Source organism: Ascidia mentula, chromosome 8 (assembly GCF_947561715.1).
Source record: "Ascidia mentula chromosome 8, kaAscMent1.1, whole genome shotgun sequence".
In the NCBI taxonomy this organism is placed as follows: Eukaryota; Metazoa; Chordata; class Ascidiacea; order Phlebobranchia; family Ascidiidae; genus Ascidia; species Ascidia mentula.
Window position 1 is genome coordinate 12,542,559 of NC_138573.1, and position 21,926 is coordinate 12,564,484.

General features: G+C 42.6%; 3 protein-coding genes across 3 annotated transcripts; all 3 read left to right on the forward strand.

Annotated features, from left to right (window-relative positions):
* The first annotated feature begins 6,886 nt into the window (after positions 1-6,886).
* On the forward strand, positions 6,887-7,609 carry LOC145911982 (uncharacterized). Its single transcript, XM_082999411.1, has one exon. The coding sequence runs from the start codon at positions 6,887-6,889 to the stop codon at positions 7,607-7,609; it is 723 nt and encodes a 240-aa protein (XP_082855537.1).
* A 380-nt stretch (positions 7,610-7,989) lies between these two features.
* Positions 7,990-9,423, forward strand: LOC145911983 (uncharacterized). Its single transcript, XM_082999413.1, has 2 exons — positions 7,990-8,195; positions 8,253-9,423. The coding sequence occupies exons 1-2, from the start codon at positions 7,990-7,992 to the stop codon at positions 9,421-9,423; spliced, it is 1,377 nt and encodes a 458-aa protein (XP_082855539.1).
* A 43-nt stretch (positions 9,424-9,466) lies between these two features.
* Positions 9,467-9,874, forward strand: LOC145911984 (uncharacterized). The gene has a single exon (XM_082999414.1). The coding sequence runs from the start codon at positions 9,467-9,469 to the stop codon at positions 9,872-9,874; it is 408 nt and encodes a 135-aa protein (XP_082855540.1).
* The last annotated feature ends 12,052 nt before the right edge of the window (positions 9,875-21,926 follow it).

The following is a 21,926-nucleotide window of genomic DNA, read 5'->3' on the forward strand; positions in this document are numbered from 1 at the left end:
AATTACTCTTTTACAGTTTTAATGTCGCTTTAGAGTGCGAATTAATTGTGAATTTGATGTGTGATGCGCTTCTGAAACAAATTGGTGAGTTTCTTAACAATGGTTTTGCTCCGGAATGCTGCATTATCATCGTCGTCAAAACGCTTCGACACCAAAATGCGAAAAAACATTTGCCACATTTTAAGAAGGTATTTTTTACTAAAATGTATTTTTATTAATACTGACAACCGCGTATCTACGAATACGAAATGTAACTGGAAATTTTCTGCCAATCAGGTGACGAATGCAGACCCAGTTACTCATTACTGACGCTTACTTTGCAACACTCGTGTGGTTCTGTTTTGCAACTGTATTCTGAGTGCTGTTGATCAAGAAATTGCTTTTATCAAATGTTTGAAACAAAAATTATGCTTGTGAATTTAAATGGTTTTGACCTGTTTGGTAGTGCACCGAGCCAATTTTATTAGAAGGACTATCGGGAATGTTAGGTGCGATAACCACCTACTGCCAAGCGACATTACGAAGATTCCCACGCACAGTTTCATGTGTTCAAGTTATTCCTTTGAAAACATAGCCCATTCGTTCTTATTTAAATTGTGACCCACCTTGTTAGAAAATAATGTGACGATAATTAAAATGCAGCATTTATTGACGGAAAATTGCTTCTCATGCCAGCTTCACATGTAAATTGAAGCATGTCATTTAAATTTCAAAATAATTTCAATTTCAATTCAGTTTATTTTCATCCTTATCCGGTACAATACAAAACTGCACAGAAACACAATAAATGGACCAGTTTGGATAAAGACGAGGGGACGGTAAAAAACGCAATTGGTTATCTGAAACCGCCTCTGGGTTGAGTCGATTTTGCAAAGATTTTAGGCTGTTTTACGCAGTGCATTTGACGAAACAAAAGAAAAAGACAATCAACAATCACTGTGCATGTAACAAGTCAAGAATAAGTACAATAATAGCAAGAATTGGTTTGTTTGTTTTTTGTGGCGTACGATTGTATTTGGGTGAATCGTTGTGAATTTGAATTTGGCTAGTGCATGCACACACGAGGAGAGCAATTTTGTCGGCGGCGAAGTATTGTTATGATTTTGTGCTAAATTGCGCCCTATCGCATCAAAACATTCCTGGGGATGTTGACATCGCACACGTGGTCATATAGCTTTTTTGCCTAGTTGAGTGAACACACGTAGGAGATAATATTGATGGTTGGTTTGACATCGTGTTATGTGGGTGTTTGCTAATGGGGTAAGGAGTCCTTGACGGCTGCGTGTAGACGATTGTTTTTGTATTTGTAAGCAAATTTACCAAGTTGCAGCTTGTGCAATAGATTGACGGGAAAAATTTGGGCTCTAACATACAGTTGAAAGGTGTGGGTGCGAAAGGGACTGTTTGTTATTATGCGAAGTTCTATATTTTGCAGGACCACTACTTGATGTAGCAATGATGGGCAAACAAAACCGCACCTCAAAAGGCCTTTGGAAAATTGTGAGTGAACAAGTGCATGATGCACTGTTCGTAATGTGCACTGCCCAATGAGGTGCTTTAGCTTGTAAAGAATTGCAACACTTTTGCAATTTTTTGCAGAATGAGTTGACATGTGGGGCCCTTAACAGTGTATCGTCAATATGTACCCCAAGGTACTTCGTGGTCTTAACTTGCTTGAGTGTGGTGTCATTAATCTTAAATGCAAAGTTGTTTGTCTTTTTGCTGTTTGCGAAGAGCATGAATGTGTTTTTTTGCAGGTAACTGTTAGTTTGTTGGAAATGAACAATGTATTAACCTTATCAAGTTCGATATTTGCAGCCTTTTCTAAATCTCTTACATTTTTGCATGACATGATCAGACATGTGTCATCTGCGAATAATCTTGTGCAGAATGAGGAGGCGCAAGGCGAATCATTTACATAAATGAGAAACAGAAGGGGTCCTAGAGGAGATCCCTGGGGAACGCCGCATTCCACGTCACATACATTGGAGTGGAAATTGTAAATTTTAGTGTATTGTTGCCTGCCAGTAAGTTCGTTTTCAAAGAAGCTTTTAATTTTACCCTGGAATCCGTAAAACTCTAATTTTTGCAGAATGATTTTGTGGTTGACGGTATCAAATGCCTTTGATAAATCCAGGAAAATTGCACATGATTTTTCTTTTTGATCTGTGGAATTGGCTACATGATCATAAATTTGTGCCACTGTCAAATCAGTGGAATAGCCAGGCCTAAATCCATTTTGAAATTTGGTCAGTAAGTAGTCGGTTACTCTTTCGTGTATAATTATTTCAAAAATTTTGGCAAAATCTGGTATTAGCGATATCGGTCTGTAGTTGTTGACATTTTTTTTGATCTCCTTCCTTGAACAATGGCGATATTTGTGTAACGAATTTTCTTTCCTTCACGTCACCTTTCACTTTTGTTAGTTATTGTATGTATTTCATTGTTTTCACCTTTCTTGCTGGCACCTTGTAATTTCACTGTTTTCTTTCGTTGTTACCACTTATTTATTATATTGTTTTACGCACGTATATCGCTTTTAAGTCTCTCACTTCACTTTCACCACACTATTTTATTACTTTCGTCTCCCCTCTCCTATTATTTTACGCTCCGCTTATGCCCCGGATGTGCCGCGTGTCGAGAAGGCGCATCCTGATTGGTTGGTGATTGTGGTGAAGCGAAGGATTTCCCTAAATCTAGCGAGTCTTCTTCTGGGCGTCGTGTAGCGAGCATCTCTTTTACGGTGTTGTGGATTATTGAGATCTTGGCCAGTGGCATTTTGTACTGTTTTTTTTCGTTTTATAGTTGAACACGACGTCCAATAAGTTAAATCAGCCTGGGTTACTTTGGCTTTGTGGTGAGCCGTTATTGCAGGGTTCTGGGCAGTATCAGAATTAGGGAGGCAGTTTTGTTCCGAAAGTACCGAATTAGGTAGAAGGGTTAATTGGGGGATAACATCGCCACCCAAAAACATCTAACCGCTTAATTGCAAAGCTGCCGAAATAATTCCGTAACATTTGCGACAGTTTAAGAACAACCGCATTGCTGGCTGAAAAGTTGTTGGAAAATTAGCAGCAGTTTTAAAGCCGATTGACCGCTTTTATCATTTCATCCTGCACGTACTTTATTTATTTCCTTGTTTTTGACAAACATTACCTTCAGCTTACTTTTGACTGTAAAACATGATAAGGAATTGTATGTCTGTGTTCAGGTAACGTTGCAAATTCCTTTTACGATTTTTTTTTATGTTACTACTGTAAGTGCCCGAAACATAATTTGCAAAAAGACACCAAAAATAGGGACACGGAAAGTAAAAACGTTGCAGTTGGAAGGAGATTCAGAAGTGGTCATCATTGGTGACTCGAAAGTGAAAGAACTCGGTGTGGTCGAAGTCGTAGTTGGAGTGGAAAACATTGTGGTAGTGCTGGCTAAGAGACCATCTGTAAAGCAAAAGTATTTGAAACACTTGTGTCACGTTCGCATCGCTCAGTAACGCTTACTTGTGGAAAAAGAAAAGTTAGTTGATGAGCTTGTTGAGAACGTGGGTTTGACCATGATGGTATAAACAGAGGTTGGGTTAAGATTAGCAAACGCTGCCTCCCTGTTGTGAAGTCCGCTGTACTTTGTAATTACACTTGTTCCTTCAATCAACGTCACGTCATAATAAAATAGTTCATAAGCTGGAACCAATCTTTCCCACTTGACGATGACGAAGTGAAGTCCAACATTTTGTGCAGTAATTGTGACATCACTGTTTCCTGTGTTAATTTTTTCGATCAGAGCTCGTTGTTTAAATCTCATTTTTCATCAACAACTTAACATAACACTCGGTTCTGTCATAACAGTAACAACTTGTTCCATAATAATTTTTATCGCAGGTACCGCGGATTCCACAAATTGAATAAGAAGTTGAATCACATTTTCCTACAAAGTGTTTATGTGTTTAGTGGGACTTGATGATTTTTAGGTTATTGTAACTTACCCACACAATTAATTCCATTGCCAAAGTATCCCAACTTACAAGAACATGTGAAACTGCCCATTGTGTTCGTACATACCGCCTCATTGTGACAGTTGTGCAAACCGTAAAAACATTCATCAATATCTGTAATAAAGTTTTATTTATTTGACTAAATATCAATTTATCAAAAATTTAATTTTTATAACCTATACAAGCTCCTCCTGAGAGCGTAAACCCAGCTCCACAACCACGAGCAGGATTTGGTGTGCTTGGCGACAAAGTTGGATCAATAGGCATTTCAGTTTCTGCAATACAGTTGCCAAAATAAAAATTAAATTTAAGATTTTTGTTATTTATTGTTAGGGAATATATGAGTTACTTTACTTGTTTGAGCTAAAATGCTCGCAGATGCAGTTCCAAGGTGGTTATAGACAACTACAGTTAGATTATATATTGTTGATGGCTTCAGAAACGAAAAGGCTGCTTTTCTTGGAATGTGTTGATCATAGGAAACTCCATCACCGGACAAAAATGCACTTCTATATGTAACTTTGTTGCTTGTCCATGAAAAGCTGAGGCCGGTACTAGATTTCCACGTTGTTGATAAGTTTCCAACAGAAGGTTGTTCAACTAATAAAGATAGATTGAAAACTAGAATGCATTTTAAACCTCCATGAAGCTGCTTATTTAGAGTTGTAACTTAGGTGCATTTTTCATATCTAATTAATGTAGAATGTATATGTTTGCCATCCGTTGATGGAGGGTCTGTGAAATTGCTCCGATCCTTAGTGTTGAAAGGGTTGGAGATCTCTGATTTGTACCACAAAAAAAGTGTCAAATTAGTCAAAGGCAATTTTTGCACCACTTACGAAACGCCGTTATAGTGTAAGTCGCTTCGTGGGCAAACTTTTTTATAAGTAGGAATTCCTATCGTTACATACTTACCAAAGGTGTCAGACCAAAGGGGATATGTATCACATTCTTCTCAAGAATTACATTCTGTTCCTCCACAATGCTCTGTGAATATTGAGCTTGCGTCACATGGGGCCATATTAGAAGTTGCATGGCTTGCTGAACAAAACGAGTAAAGAAAATATTTGTTTCTTAAAATGAGAAAAGCCCGTTTTCCAAAAGCAGACTACGAAACAGAAATATGAAAACAAAGTTAGACATTATTTTGCAAATTCCATTAACTCTGCAAGGGTTATACCTCCCTCACCAGAAAACCGTTGAATCCGAATAAACAATTTATTATCAAGCTGTGGGAAAAAATCCCAAGCGGGCGAATTGCTTGTAGAGTTTCAGTAATAATAGCAGTGTCTTGTCACCGAATAGAAGATCAAAGATAAAACGATGATTCCAAATAGAATGGAATCGAGCCGAATGTAAAAAGGACAATTAACAGCCGCACATGACAATTTATACTTGGACATTCGGAAGCTTATTGGTTGGTTTCGTCACGTGCCGGTATACATCACATCACTCACTATAATACAAGAATAAAGGTGTTGTAGATTCTCGCCGCCATTAATTTGTTTACCGGTGCTGTGAGCTTAGTTACGTAATAATGAGTGCCATTGTCTTGGTCAGATGTCGTGCTTTTTTTTTGTTCGTTGTCGTTTGACTGTGCTGCATGTGTGTTAATCTGCTGCTTTTGTAGATTCTTTTTGATTAAGGCGGTTAAACATAGTTAATGTTGATTGAATTTGTAAGAAGAAGTTAATGAGGCTTGCTTTACGCCACAGTTCGGTGAGTTTTGTTGTTTAGCTGTGTGGCGCTGTGTGGCGCTGTTTTGTTGGTAAGTCATGTTGGATTTGTGTTACAGAAAACCGCGTTATATTTCGTAATGCGTGTATTTCGACTCTGGAATAAACTGTACGTGGCACTGGCAGTTTAGCAAGCGCTGCCCGAGTGTGCGTCGTAACATCGTTTTCGAACTTCGTATTCGAACCTTCCTTGACGGTGAGTCTTTTGGCAACTCGACATTTGCGAACTCTTTGGTCGTTCGGTGGATGGAAACATGGATCCTGCCGAGGACAAACCGAACCCTGACGATAGAGTGAATCAATGGGTGGAGCAAACATCCGAGGCTGCTCACTGTAGTACGTCGGCACCAATAGTAATGGATCCAAGTTCGTATCACCGAACATCTGGACCCAGCAGCATTGCTTCAACGACGAGCTCTCTTCGCAGTCTTAGAGTTAAAGAGAGCAAAGTGAAGCTGCAGCTCGCTCAAGTCCAGGCTCGACAAGAGCGAGAGCGTAGAGATGAAGCAAAAGCGAGAAAAAAGCTAGAACGAGAGCTCGAGGAAAGAGAACTACGAGCGAAGAGAGAGCAGGAAGAAAGAAAATCCGCACTCGAGCGCGAACTGGCCGAGAGGGAATCCAACCGAAAACTTGAACTTGCCAAGGCCGAGTTTGAGGCTTGGGAAGAAGCATCCAATGATGGGAGGTCTTGTCCTGGGATTTAACACCCTGACTATTCTGGATCTCCGACACCTCTTGTAGACAGTTCTGGTACTAGCGAACCAGAGGGAGCCGTAAAAACACAGCCGACCACAAACCCTCAGGTGGATTGCGGTGATCTTCGATGGACTACAGTCGGACAACCATGGAATCCGAGCCAATATCATGAACCTGCTCGGGCTGGACAATCACCATATAACGGAATACCCAACTTAACAGATAAGCGACCTGTTCTACGTAACCGACGTGGTCAACCGGAGGTTGGTGAGCGATTTCTTCCCAAACCTATTGTCGAGAAATTCGACGGGGATCCAATGGATTATTGGAGTTTCGTCAATCGTTACCAACTTCATATAGCTGCCAGGGTCGATTCGTACGACCTAAAACTCATATATTTGTTGCAACACTGCACCAAACCCGTGACAAGATATAACATCATGCCGCCAATCAAAATCCGATGATGGGGAATGGGATGGCTCGACGAGAATTATACGAGAGGTATGGACAACCTCACATAATCGCGCGCCGCTGTGAAAGTCGTCTGACGGACACACCCAAGCTAAATGACAACGACCCAGAGGGTTTGAAAAGACTAGCCGTTCTTTTGCGCAACTGTTGCTCGTCCCTACAGAAAATGGTAGGAACGTGTGGGATGGATTTGGTTGGGTTCATATCCTCGGTTGCCAAGAAGTTGCCACGCAAGCTTCAGGAAAGGTGGGTCACCGTTTCACTAGGCGTCCAGGACAAAACAGGTCGTGTCGCAACGTTTAGAGACTTCGCTAGCTACGTAATTGAGCAAAGTCGTGAAGTTAATTCAGTCTTTGGAAGATGTTTGTTTCAGAACACCGCAGACCGGCCATCTAATGTTGCGACGAAACGGCAACGAGTGGCGGTTTGCAATGTCACGACTGAAGCCCAAAAGGCCGAAAGTTTTCCGAAAAGTTCAAATCAGTGCTTGTTCTGTCACAAAGCACACAAGCTTGAAGACTGCAACAACTTCAAAAGAAAGCCGTACGACGACAGAAGAAAGTTCGTGCGAAGCCAAGGGCTGTGCTATCGATGTGTGGGATCGCAACACATGGTTCGCGACTGCGGTAGTGCAACGCAGTGCGGCAAGGACGGATGTCGTAGCATCAATCACGCCGCGGTACTTCACAACTCGAAGTGGACTGAAAGGTCTTAAATGGAAGAGAAACCAAACGTTACACAGAGCACGAGCGCCGACTGTATGTACTCCTCGTCGGGGCCAGAAATGTTGAAACGTGCCCCCGATTATCTTGATATTGTACCCGTACGCGTCAGTTACGGGAAATGTGAAGTGGAAACGTATGCGCTACTCGATTCGGGATCTAATCGGACGTTTTGTGAACGGCAGCTGGCCGAGCAGCTACAGGCAACAACGGAAGCAGGTGTACGCTTTAAAATGAGCACCATGACGACCAACGAACCGGGGGATGTCGATACAAGTTCAGTGTCACTTGCTGTTAAGCCATTAAAGGAGGGGAAAGTCTTTATCTGCCAGAGGTCGTGCTGGTGGACAGGATCCCAGTAGCACCAGGCAAGATGGCCAGCAAAAGAAGGTTGCAAAGCTACGAGCACTTGCGTGGAGTCGACCTGCTGACGATCGATGGAGGTTCAGTGATGCTGCTGATTGGAAGCGACAACGTGATAGCACATAGGTGCCTGGAAAGTCGCTTCGCTCCCGACCCGCGCGAATGTCCCGATGCTATAAAGACGCCGCTGGGATGGCTACTAAAAGGACCTTCTCTGTAAGCGTCAAGTGAGTACGTAGTTACGTCTAACTTTCTGTTGGGTGCGCATGGTAGTCCTGCTGCACTGGAAGACATAATCGTTACTGATGAAGGCGAAGTGTTTCCGTCTTTAGATGCTGGGTTGTGTGACGTGGAATCACTCCTCTTCTGGTTGAAAAGCAACCAAGAAGCATCAGAGTTCGGAATGAAGTGCTCACGTGAAGATGTCGTCTCTTATGACATGATGACTGGATCAGTCGAGACTGTGGACGACCACTATCAACTTCCTCTTCCTTGGAAGCAGAGATGCAACGTTATGCCCAACAACTTGCCTATGGCTCAAGGTCGCTTGAAGGAACTGAAACGACGACTTCTTGACGACCAGGCGATGTGCGAGAAGTACGTGAATAACATGAAAATTCTCTTGGAGAAAGGATACGCCGAAGAAATCCCCGAGGATCAAGTTGTGACAAAAAATCGAATATGGTACCTCCCACATCACCCGGTGACTAATTCGATCGTGTACGATTGCGCCGCCAAGTTTGAAGGTCAGTCGTTAAATGCCAGATTAATTAAGGGACCGGATCTGGTGAATTCGCTCGTCGGGGTGCTGATGCGATTTCGAAAAGGTCGCATTGCAATCGTAGCCGACATAGAGGCTATGTTCCATCATGTGCTGGTATCTCCGCCAGACCGTGATGCACTGAGATTTTTGTGGTGGCCGGGCAGGGACATGTTCAATACGCCGACAGCCCATCGGATGAAAGTACATTTATTCGGAGCGCGATCGTCACCGAGCTGTGCGACGTTTTGTTTGCGTCAAACCGCCAAAGAGCATGGGAAGTTCTTTGATCCGCGAGTTGCAAGTGTCGTCCGAAACAACTTCTACGTTGATGATTGTTTGACGACGGCCGCGGACGACACGGCCGGGATAAAATTGGTCGAGGACTTGCGAAACCTGTTGGCAACGGGTGGTTTTAAATTGACAAAATGGATATCAACAAGCAAAGCAGTGGTGGAATCGGTGCCACACGAAGAAAGGGCTAAAGCAGTACAGGACGTCGCGCTTCTTGGTCACGTGCAGGAAAGATTCCTGGGGATCGGTTGGAACGTTGCTGATGACGATTTCAGGTTTAATGTTGAATTGCCTGACAAACCTCTGTCCCGTCGCGGAAAAATGGCCATAACAAATTCACTTTCAACCCGGAGAAAACGTTTCTTGGTTTCAACTTCATTTTTTTGCTGACGCTTCGTCCGTCGCTCTTGGCAGCGTTTGTTACCTCAGAAGTATGGCTGAAAACGGCAGTATAACGTGTTCCTTTGTCATGGGAAAGTCGTTGCTATCGGGATCTGGAAAGCATACCATTCCTCGTCTGGAATTGGAAGCGGCTTTGGATGCGGTGAAGTTGTCTCGCATAGTTAAAAAAGAATTGTGTTTAGAGGACTGCCCTTGCGTGTTTTGGACGGATTCCTCAATCGTCCTGCAGTCATTGAACGCCGACAGCAAATGTTTTCCAGTGTTTTCGCGTAATCGTTTGGCGCAAATTGAGCGGTACACGTGTGTGCACGACTGGCGACACGTCCCTACCCACTTAAATCCGGCAGATCAAGCTTCGCGTGGAATGACGACAGAAGCATTTCTCAAGTCAGGAATGTGGCACGACGGGCCGCCGTTTTTGAAAATGAGCCCAGATTAATGGCCCAATTTGTTTGCAAAGGAACCTGCCCACGAAGCGATTTAGAAGAGTTTTAACCTTGCCACAGAAATTGGAGTCTTTCTTACCACGCCGGTTAAAGCACCAACTGACCAGTTCATAGAATACTTTTCGTCGTGGAGACGTCTAAGGGTCGCAACTGCTTGGATTTTGCGTGTTCGTAAGTACCTTCAAAGAAAATCGCATAAGGAAATATGCAAATTTCCAAGTGCCTTAGTGACTGCAGAGGAGTTACGAGAGGCCGAAAACGCGCTTGTGAAATACGTACAACGCAGCACGTTTCCCCAATGGATGAAGGCGAATATAAGGTCTTCGCCAAGCGACAAGGCGTCGCCCATTTACAAGCTGGATCCAGTACTGGTGAATGGCGTGTTGCGAGTGGGAGGAAGATTGGAAAACGCCCCAATGAGTTATGAAGCGAGTCATCCTGCAATCATTCCACACTCATTCCATCTAACATATCTGATGATCAGCGACTACCACTGCAATGAGGTAGGCCATTCCGGCGTTAATCACACGATAAATTCTATTTGTCAAAAATTTTGGATCGTTAATGCTCGGGTGGCAACACGTCGAATCCTGAGCAAGTGCCTGGTTTGTCGACGGCGTGGAGCAAGGGGCGCAGAGCAGCGCAGGTGTGGTGTGACATAAGCATAGGAGAACATTTTATGTGGTAAACAGGATGTTGAATGAATCACTTTACTCGAGAATATTCGATGGATAAATCATTTCGGTCACATTATGAGGGTTTGTTTACACTTCGGAAGTTGCAAAACATTCGATGCATCTGGTAACGGGGCTTGCAAATGCTTGTTCGACACTACACACAAAACATTACGCAATACAAATGTTGGTTTCTCTGGGTATGTTACAGACACCAAAATGCGAAAAACCTTTGCCATATTTTAAGCAGGTACAACTGTAAGTGCCCGAAACATCATTTGCAAAAAGACACTAAAAATGGTGACAAGGAAAGTAAAAACGTTGAAGTCATAGTTGGAGTGGAAAACATTGTGGTAGTGCTGGCTAAGAGACCTTCTGTAAAGCAAAAGTATTTGAAACACCTGTTTTACTTTTTGATCGCTGAGTAACGCTTACCTGTGGAAAAAGTGAAGTTAGTTGAAGAGCTTATCGAGAACGTGGGTTTGACCAAGATGGTATAAACAGAGGTTGGGTTAAGATTAGCAAACGCTGCTTCTCTGTTGTGAAGTCTGCTGTACTTTATAATTACACTTGTTCCTTCAATCAACGTCACGTCATAATAAAATAGTTCATAAGCTGGAACCAATCTTTCCCACGTGATGATGAAGAAATGAAGTCCAACATTTTGTGCAGTAATTGTGACATCACTGTTTCCTGTGGTTAATTTTTTAGACCTGAGTTCGTTGTTTAAATCTCACTTTTTGTTAACAACTCACCATAACACTCGGTGCTGTTACAACAGTAACAACTGTTTCCATAATAATTATTATCGCAGTAACCGCGGGTTCCACAAACTGAATAAGAAGTTGAATCACATTTTCCTGCAAATTTTGTAGTGTTTAGTGGGACTTGATGATTTTTAGTTTATTGTAACTTACCCACACAAATGATTCCATTACCAAAGTATCCCAGCTTACATGAACATGTGAAACTGCCCATTGTGTTCGTACATATCGCCTCATTGTGACAGTTGTGCAAACCGTAAGAACATTCATCAATATCTGTAAAAAAGTTTTACTTATTTGTCTAAGTATTAATTAATGACAAATTTAATTATTATAACCTATACAAGCTCCTCCTGAGAGCGTAAATCCAGCTCCACAACCATGAGCAGGATTCGGTGTACTTGGCGACAAGTTGGGTTAGTAGGCATTTGAGGTTCTGCAATACAGTTACCAAGACAAAAACTAAATGTTTCGAAATGAAAGGTAAAGAATGAGTTATTTTACCTGTTGGAGCTAAAATGCTCGCAGATGCAGTTCCAAGGTGGTTATAGACAACTACAGTTAGATTATAAGTTGTTGATGGCTTCAGAAACGAAAACGCTGCTTTTCTTGGAATGTGTTGATCATAGGAAACTCCATCACCGGACAAAAATACACTTCTATATGCAACTTTGTTGCTTGTCCATGAAAAACTGAGACCGGTACCAGATTTCCAAGTTATTGATAAGTTTCCAACAGAAGGTTGTTCAACTAATAACAATTAGATTGAACTGCAGAAGTTATATATGAGAGCCAGTCTGTGAAAATGCCAACTCCGATCCGTAGTGGAAAAAGGTTGAAAAGTCTATCGTTATATACTTACCAAATGAGTCAGACGAAAGGGAATATGTATGACATGCTCCTCTTGAATAACATTCTGTCCCTCCACAATGTTCTATGAATATTTACCCAAAAAAAACAATTTGAAACAAATAACTAGAAATGTCATATATTCCATAATTAAGGCAAAAAAGGCATTTATTCCTTATCTCGTCATATTAGCAGCAATTTTTGCAATTGATTCACAAACGACATCACTTACGAGTGCAAACGTTGCCATCCCCAATATAACAATTGTTGAAAATACAATTGTAACTTCCCCGTGTGTTCGTGCATGCTGCGTTCGAATCACATGGATCACCTTTGCACTCGTCAATATCTGGTACAAAACCTTGATATTGTGAATAACTGGTTCATCTGTGGATAAAAAAATTGACCAGTATGAAAAGAAATAATACCTTCTGTTTTTGCCAAGTTACTTTTTACAGAACAGCAGCATGGTATACTTACCACTTGTAAAACAGGTGTAAAAACTGTATACCCGCCGTTCAAACCTTCAGCACAACGACCAGGGCAAGAACTATTGCAGTATCCTAAAAACATCGATGTAAACAGAAAAAATATATTTAACTAAGTAAGGTGCGGGTATATTTTTAAATTTTTGGTTTGCGAAGCTAATCAGATGGTAAACAAATTTTTCCAAACTTCTTGTTGGTTAAAAATTATGTTCTGGTTACGATGCAATTGAACAAATGAATCACGTTTTGTTCTGGTCTCTTTATTAATGCTATATATTCGCGGTTAATAAAATATTGTTATGAATGCAAAAGCCATTGGGTTGAACAGCTTTTTCAACTAATATCACAAACCTTGGCAGTCGAAACCGTCGCCTACAAACCAGTCTTTGCACTGACAAGTGTAGCCCCCACTTGTGTTTATACAATTTGCCTCGACGTGACATACATGAGTTCCAAGAGTGCATTCATCAATACCTGAAAAACATCACGTAGTTACCGACTATGAAATACTGCTTTCCAAAAATACGAGACAAAATCTCACTATTTGACCTAAAATTTTAACATATTATACTTATTGTTAGTTAGTATTCAAAATATTCTAAAGGTAACATGAATATTTGTGCCCACCTTGACATTGGACGCATGTCACGTCAACAAACACGAACACCAGATAGGACAACATCATGTTGGCAGAATAATTTGAGAAATAATCTCAGCTTTGCGTGACAAAACCCCTTTTCATCATCCACCAGCCGCAAAGCACTTTTTCTTCACATTTACTGAGTGTGTTGACACTTGACCAATAACCAGTCTGTTCAATCCAGAAAACATTAACGGAAACTCCCTCGTGATAATACCAAAATCGTTTTTTATGTGTACATTGATCGAAGCAAAACCAACTGTGCGATGCCACACGATATTTACTTTCCAAAACCCGTCAGACTGTCTTCGTTTGTAATAGATCCGGAATTGTCCGCCACTGAACGACCCAAACATTTTATACATTTACATAATACCTGACACAATGAGTGGTTTGAGTTTTCTATTAAATAATCTGTCAAAGAAAACATTAGGTTTACAGGCTTTGCAGCCCAGGGATTGCAGCCTTGCCGGATCAGCCTCTTATTCCTGACATCTCGATACTGTGGCAACACGCATGTAGCTGTAATCGCCAAGGACTATAAAATACAGTTTTCCGGAACAAACAAGACAAAAACTCACTCTTTGACCCAAAGTTTTTCATATTATACTTGTTGTGAGCTAGAATTCATAATATTCTAGGTAACGTGAATATTTGTAACCACCTTGACATTGGACGCATGTTACAACAACAAGCACTAACATCAGATAGGAAAACATTATGTTGGAAGAATATTCAGACACTGAACCCAGCACGCGTGACAAAACCCCTATTCTTCCACCAACGACACAAAGCACGTTTTCTTCTAAACTTGACAGGGAAGTTATTAACGGATACCCCCTCGTGATAAAACCAAAAACGATTAATCGAATTCAAACAAACTGTGCGGTGCGACAGGGTGTACATTCGACAGCCTGTCATACTGTCTTCGTTAGCAATAGATCTGAAATTGTCCGCTACTGCATGACCCAAACATTTCATACATTTTCAAGATACCTGAAACAATGAGTGGTTAATCATTTCAATCATATAAAATAAACAAACTGTTGAAGAAAAAACATTGGGTTTACAGGCTTTGAAGCCCAGGCATTGCAACCAAGCTGGAGCAGCCACTTTTTCCTGACATCTTGATACGATAGCTGTGATCGCCAAGTAAGGAGCTGTGCAGTGGGGCGATCCAGCCAATGTGGGTTAACGTAAACTCAGTCATGCAGAATATGACCCCAGTTTCGAAACCATCTGGTTCGCAACGACTTTTTGCGGAGTGTTTTTTCCCATCAGATCTCATCAGTGCAGCTCGGTGACTGGTGACGATCTTTCCAGCTAAATTGCCAGGCGACGACTTCCACATAGTGGTGAACAAGTATTTCGTGCTTGGTTGCTCCTTCCAACATTTCTTAATGTTCGCAAAAATGCTCAATTTATATAAATGTACATGTATGTACATATTCTTTCATTGCTTTTGTAGTATAAGGGTTGAAATAAGTCGTCTTCCCATTTTTGTATTTATCATTCCAATCTCAAAAACAACTCTTAACATAGATAATAAAGGACAAATACGAAATTGCAAATGAGGATTTACGCAAAGTCACTCAAGCATGAAGACCCCACGCTCCACTTTTACATAACCACCTGGTTCACAAGACAGTTCAAATAATTTGTGGAAAACATACAGCTAAGTCAAGCAGCCACATACTGCAGCAGAGAAATACATATTACCGGCTTGCAAGATTATTGCAAATGAGATACTTGGTCCTGGTGCAGTTAGGGAAGTAGCTAAAGTCCCCCTCTCAGACAATACAATTGCAAGATGTATCGAAGACATGTCTGTGGACATCGAAAAACTTGTTTTGGAAACTGTACGTATTAGCTGAAAATTTTCATTACAAGTAGATGAGTCGACAGACATCAGTGGACATGCTCAACTCTTGGCAAACTTACGTTTTGTGGATGGAGATTCTATTAGAGAAGACTTTTTGTTTTGCAAGAGACTGCCTGAGAACACAACAGGGGAAGAAATATTTCGTGTTACTTCAGATTATTTTGAACATGGAGGACTTGAATGGCAAAACTGTAAAAGTATTTGTACAGATGGAGCAGCAGCCATGGTCGGGCGTCACAAAGGTTTTGTGCACCGAGAAGCCTTGGTTGCAAAAACTTTGGCAGCACATCTAGCTTCTGTGCTTGGCGCTGTTGTGAGGATAGTTAATTTTGTCAAAACAAGACCACTAAAAAGTCGCACATTTGCAGGTTTATGTGAAGAAATTGGAGCAGAATACACAACTTTACTGCTTCACACGGAAGTCAGGATATATTTTTAATTGATGAAGGCTTTGATGAGGCAAAGCTGCTGGCATGCGATGATTGGTGTGCTAAGTTAGCATACATGACTGATATATTCCAACATTTAAATGAACTAAACACACGCATGCAAGGCTGAAATGAAAATCTCCTCACCAGCACAGACAAAATAAATGGATTTCGTTCAAAGGCGCAGCTTTGGCAACGACATGTGAAAAATACAGTCTTGTTATGTTCCTACTTACCCCAAAATGTTAAAGAAATGTGAACACTGCTGATCTATGCGAGAACATAGAAAAACACTTGAAAATTCTTGAGGAGAAATTATCTTTTGATTACCATTCTGTTACCACCGAACGCTTTGACTGGGTCAGGGATCCTTACAGCTCAGCAACAGCTTTTGACAAAGTCATGACCGTACAGGAGCAAGAAAAATTTACAACTTAGACAAGATCGCTCGTTGAGATTAAGATTTTCGATGTACCTTTGGATCGATTTTGGGTGATGGCTTCCAAGGAGTTTCCTGTTGTGGCAAACAATGCTAATTTGACTTTGTTTCCATTCTCTACAACTTATCTTTGTGAGATGAGTTTTGCAAGCATGACTGCTATAAAAGTCAATAAACGAGAACGATTGAAAACTGTGGAAGTAGAGCTTCGCGTTTGTCTTTCTTTGATTCCTGTCCGAATATCAACTTTGTGCTCATCCAAACAGGCCCAGATATCGCACTGATATAAACTGGATTGAATGGATTATAGTTGTGTTGTTTGTTTTATTGCATTATATTAAATTTCGTTTAGTATTCCGCAAGATTATTTTAATAAAACTGTGTTCCGTGGCTCAAAATGGTTGAAAAATACTGAACTACAGTACACCAAATAGTCTAATATGTATTTTGTTTACTTGAGCTTGCGTCACATGGGGCCGTATTAGAAGTTTGCTTTACGCCATAGTTCGCTGAGTTTTGTTGTTTAGCTGAGTGGCGCTGTTTTGTTGGTAAGTCATGTTGGATTTGTGTTGCAGAAAACCGCGTTATATTTCGTAATGCGCGTATTTCGACTCTGGAATAAACTGTACGTGGCACTGGCAGTTTAGCAAGCGCTGCCCGAGTGTGCGTCGTAACATCGTTTTCGAACTTCGTATTCGAACCTTACTTGACGGTGAGTCTTTTGGCAACTCGACATTTGCGAACTCTTTCGTCGTTCGGTGGATGGAAACATGGATCCTGCCGAGGACAAACCGAACCCTGACGATAGAGTGAATCAATGGGTGGAGCAAACATCCGAGGCTGCTCACTGTAGAACGTCGGTACCAACAGTAATGGACCCAAGTTCGTATCACCGAACATCTGGACCCAGCAGCATTGCTTCAACGACGAGCTCTCTTCGCAGTCTTAGAGTTAGCGAGAGCAAAGTGAAGCTGCAGCTCGCTCAAGTCCAGGCTCGACAAGAGCGAAAGCGTAGAGATGAAGCAGAAGCGAGAAAAAACCTAGAACGAGAGCTCAAGGAAAGAGAACTACGAGCGAAGAGAGAGCAGGAAGAAAGAAAATCCGCACTCGAGCGCGAACTGGCCGAGAGGGAATCCAACCGAAAACTTGAACTTGCCAAGGCCGAATTTGAGGCTTGGGAAGAAGCATCCAATGATGGGAGGTCTTGTCCTGGGATTCAACATCCTGACTTTTCTGGATCTCCGACACCTCTTGTAGACAGTTCTGGTACTAGCAAACTAGAGGGAGCCGTAAAAGCATAGCCGACCACAAACCCTCAGGTGGATTGCGGTGATCTTCGATGGACTACAGTCGGACAACCATGGAATCCGAGCCAATATCATGAAACTGGTCGGGCTGGACAATCACCATATAACGGAATACCCAACTTAACATATAAGCGACCTGTTCTACGTAACCGACGTGGTCAACCGGAGGTTGGTGAGCGATTTCTTCCCAAACCTATTGTCGAGAAATTCGACGGGGATCCAATGGATTATTGGAGTTTCGTCAATCGTTACCAACTTCATATAGCTGCCAGGGTCGATTCGTACGACCTAAAACTCATATATTAGTTGCAACACTGCACCAAACCCGTACATGACAAGATATAACATCATGCCGCCAATCAAAATCCGATGATGGGGAATGGGATGACTCGGCGAGAATTAGACGAGAGGTATGGACAACCTCACATAATCGCGCGCCGCTGTGAAAGTCGTCTGACGGACACACCCAAGCTAAATGACAACGACCCAGAGGGTTTGAAAAGACTAGCCGTTCTTTTGCGCAACTGTTGCTCGTCCCTACAGAATATGGTAGGAACGTGTGGGATGGATTTGGTTGGGTTCATCTCCTCGGTTGCCAAGAAGTTGCCACGCAAGCTTCAGGAAAGGTGGGTCACCGTTTCACTAGGCTTCCAGGACAAAACAGGTCGTGTCGCAACGTTTAGAGACTTCGCTAGCTACGTATTTGAGCGAAGTCGTGAAGCTAATTCAGTCTTTGGAAGATGTTTGTTTCAGAACACCGCAGACCGGCCATCTAATGTTGCGACGAAACGGCAACGAGTGGCGGTTTGCAATGTCACGACTGAAGCCCAAAAGGCCGAAAGTTTTCCGAAACGTTCAAATCAGTGCTTGTTCTGTCACAAAGCACACAAGCTTAAAGACTGCAACAACTTCAGTTACGGGAAATGTGAAGTGGAAACGTATGCGCTACTCGATTCGGGATCTAATCGGACGTTTTGTGAACGGCGGCTGGCCGAGCAGCTACAGGCAACAACGGAAGCAGGTTTACGCTTTAAAATGAGCACCATGACGACCAACGAACCGGGGGATGTCGATACAAGTTCAGTGTCACTTGCTGTTAAGCCATTAAAAGGAGGGGAAAGTCTTTATCTGCCAGAGGTCGTGCTGGTGGACAGGATCCCAGTAGCACCAGGCAAGATGGCCAGCAAAAGAAGGTTGCAAAGCTACGAGCACTTGCGTGGAGTTGACCTGCTGACGATCGATGGAGGTTCAGTGATGCTGCTGATTGGAAACGACAACGTGATAGCACATAGGTGCCTGGAAAGTCGCTTCGCTCCCGACCCGCGCGAATGTCCCGATGCTGTGAAGACGCCGCTAGGATGGCTACTAAAAGGCCCTTCTCTGGAAGCGTCAAGTGAGAACGTAGTTACGTCTAACTTTCTGTTGGGTACGCACGGTAGTCCTGCTGCACTGGAAGACATAATCGTTACTGATGAAGGCGAAGTGTTTCCGTCTTTAGATGCTGGGTTATGTGACGTGGAATCACTCCTCTTCTGGTTGAAAAGCAACCAAGAAGCATCAGAGTTCGGAATGAAGTAATCACGTGAAGATGTCGTCTTATGACATGATGACAGGATCAGTCGAGACTGTGGACGACCACTATCAACTTCCTCTTCCTTGGAAGCAGAGCTGCAACGTTATGCCCAACAACTTGCCTATGGCTCAAGGTCGCTTGAAGGAACTGAAACGACGACTTCTTGGCGACCAGGCGATGTGCGAGAAGTACGTGAATAACATGAAAATTCTCTTGGAGAAAGGATACGCCGAAGAAATCTCCGAGGATCAAGTTTTGGCAAAAAATCGAATATGGTACCTCCCACATCACCCGGTGACTAATCCGAAGAAACCAGAGAAGGTTCGCATCGTGTACGATTGCGCCGCCAAGTTTGAAGGTCAGTCGTTAAATGCCAGATTAATTAAGGGACCGGATCTGGTGAATTCGCTCGTCGGGATGCTGATGCGATTTCTCAAATGTCGCATTGCAATCGTAGCCGACATAGAGGCTATGTTCCATCAGGTGCTGGTATCTCCGCCAGACCGTGATGCACTGAGATTTTTGTGGTGGCCGGGCGGGAACATGTCCAAGACGCCGACAGCCCATCGGATGAAAGTACATTTATTCGGAGCGCGATCGTCACCGAGCTGTGCGACGTTTTGTTTGCGTCAAACCGCCAAAGAGCATGGGAAGTTCTTTGATCCGCGAGTTGCAAGTGTCGTCCGAAACAACTTCTACGTTGATGATTGTTTGACGACGGTCGCGGACGACACGGCCGGGATAAAATTGGTCGAGGACTTGCGAAACCTGTTAGCAACGGGTGGTTTTAAATTGACAAAATGGATATCAACAAGCAAAGCAGTGGTGAAATCGGTGCCACACGAAGAAAGGGCTAAAGCAGTACAGGACGTCGCGCTTCTTGGTCAAGTGCAGAAAAGAGTCCTGGGGATCGGTTGGAAAGTTGCTGATGACGATTTCAGGTTTAATGTCGAATTGCCTGACAAACCTCTGTCCCGTCGCGGAAAAATGGCCATAACAAATTCACTTTCAAACCTGAGAAAACGTTTCTGGGTTTCAACTTCATTTTTTTGCTGACGCTTCGTCCGTCGCTCTTGGCAGCGTTTGTTACCTCAGAAGTATGGCTGAAAACGGAATTCGAGGCCACTAACCGAAGTTCCACTGGAAGCTGAAGAGGATCTGCCCCTCACCCCGAATCATTTGCCGAAGATCAATCCGAGCGTTGGACTGCCACCTACCGTGACCGCGGCAACCGACTGTTACATTCGCCGCCGTTATAGGGCGGTACAATTTCTGGCCGACGAGTTTTGGCGTCGCTGGGTGCAAGAATACCCACGTTCAATCATGTCGAGGCAAAAGTGGCATGACAAAAGGGAAAACCTTTCAATAAACGACATTGTTCTGGTGATGAAACACAACACTCCCCGGGGGCAATGGCCCCTGGGTCGAGTTCGAAGCTTGTTTCATGACACACACGGGATTATCAGGAGCGTGGAGGTGACTACGATGGCTGGGGTTGTGCGACGACCAATAGCCAAACTTTGCGTGATTGTGCACGCAGACGGAGATACCAAACGAGCAAACGGAGATGAACACGACGGAGAAGGACTCTAAAGAACGCACGCATCGCTCGAATCTTTTGTGAATGTAAAAAATTGGATTCGCATTTTATGATGCTTTTCCCATTTTGCCGGGGGAGGATGTAGATTCTCGCCGCCATTTATTTGTTTACCGGTGCTGTAAGCTTAGTTACGTAATAATGAGTGCCATTGTCTTGGTCAGATGGCGGGCTTTTTTTTGTTCGTTGTGTTGGTTGTCGTTTGGCTGTGCTGCATGTGTGTTAATCTGCTGCTTTTGTAGATTCTTTTTGATTAAGGCGGTTAAACATAGTCAATATTGATTGAATTTGTAAGAAGAAGTTAATAAGGCTTGCTTTACGCCACAGTTCGGTGAGTTTTGTTGTTTAGCTGTGTGGCGCTGTGTGGCGCTGTTTTGTTGGTAAGTCATGTTGGATTTGTGTTACAGAAAACCGCGTTATATTTCGTAATGCGCGTATTTCGACTCTGGAATAAACTGTACGTGGCACTGGCAGTTTAGCAAGCGCTGCCCGAGAGTGCGTCGTAACAGGTGGTGTGACATAAGCATAGGAGAACATTTTATGTGGTAAACAGGATGTTGAATGAATCACTTTACTCGAGAATATTCGATGGATAAATCATTTCGGTCACATTATGAAGGTTTGTTTACACTTGGGTCGGAAGTTGCAAAACATTCGATGCATCTGGTAACGGGGCTTGCAAATGCTTGTTCGACACTACACACAAAACATTACGCAATACAAATGTTGGTTTCTCTGGGTATGTTACAGACACCAAAATGGGAAAAACCTTTGCCATATTTTAAGCAGGTACAACTGTAAGTGCCCGAAACATCATTTGCAAAAAGACACTAAAAATGGTGACAAGGAAAGTAAAAACTTTGTAGTTGGAAGGAGATTCAGAAGTGGTCATCTTTGGTGGCTCGACAGTGGGACAACTCGGTGTGGTCAAAGTCGTAGCTGGAGTGGAAGAAATTGGTGTGGTCGAAGTCATAGTTGGAGTTGAAAACATTGTGGTAGTGCTGGCTAAGAGACCTTCTGTAAAGCAAAAGTATTTGATACATTAGGTTTACTTTTTGATCGCTGAGTAACGCTTACCTGTGGTAAAAGTGAAGTTAGTAGATGAGTTTGTTGAGAACGTGGGTTTGACCATGATGGTATAAACAGAGGTTGGGTTAAGATTAGCAAACGCTGCTTCTCTGTTGTGAAGTCTGCTGTACTTTGTGGTCCTTCAATCAATGTCACGTCATAATAAAACATTACATAAGCTGGAACCAATCTTTCCCACTTGATAATGACAAAATGAGGTCCCACTGTTTCCGGTGTAATTGTGACATCACTGTTTCCTGTGGTTAATTTTTTAGACAAGAATTTGTTTAAATCTCACTTTTCATCAACAACTTACCATAACACTCGGTGCTGTCA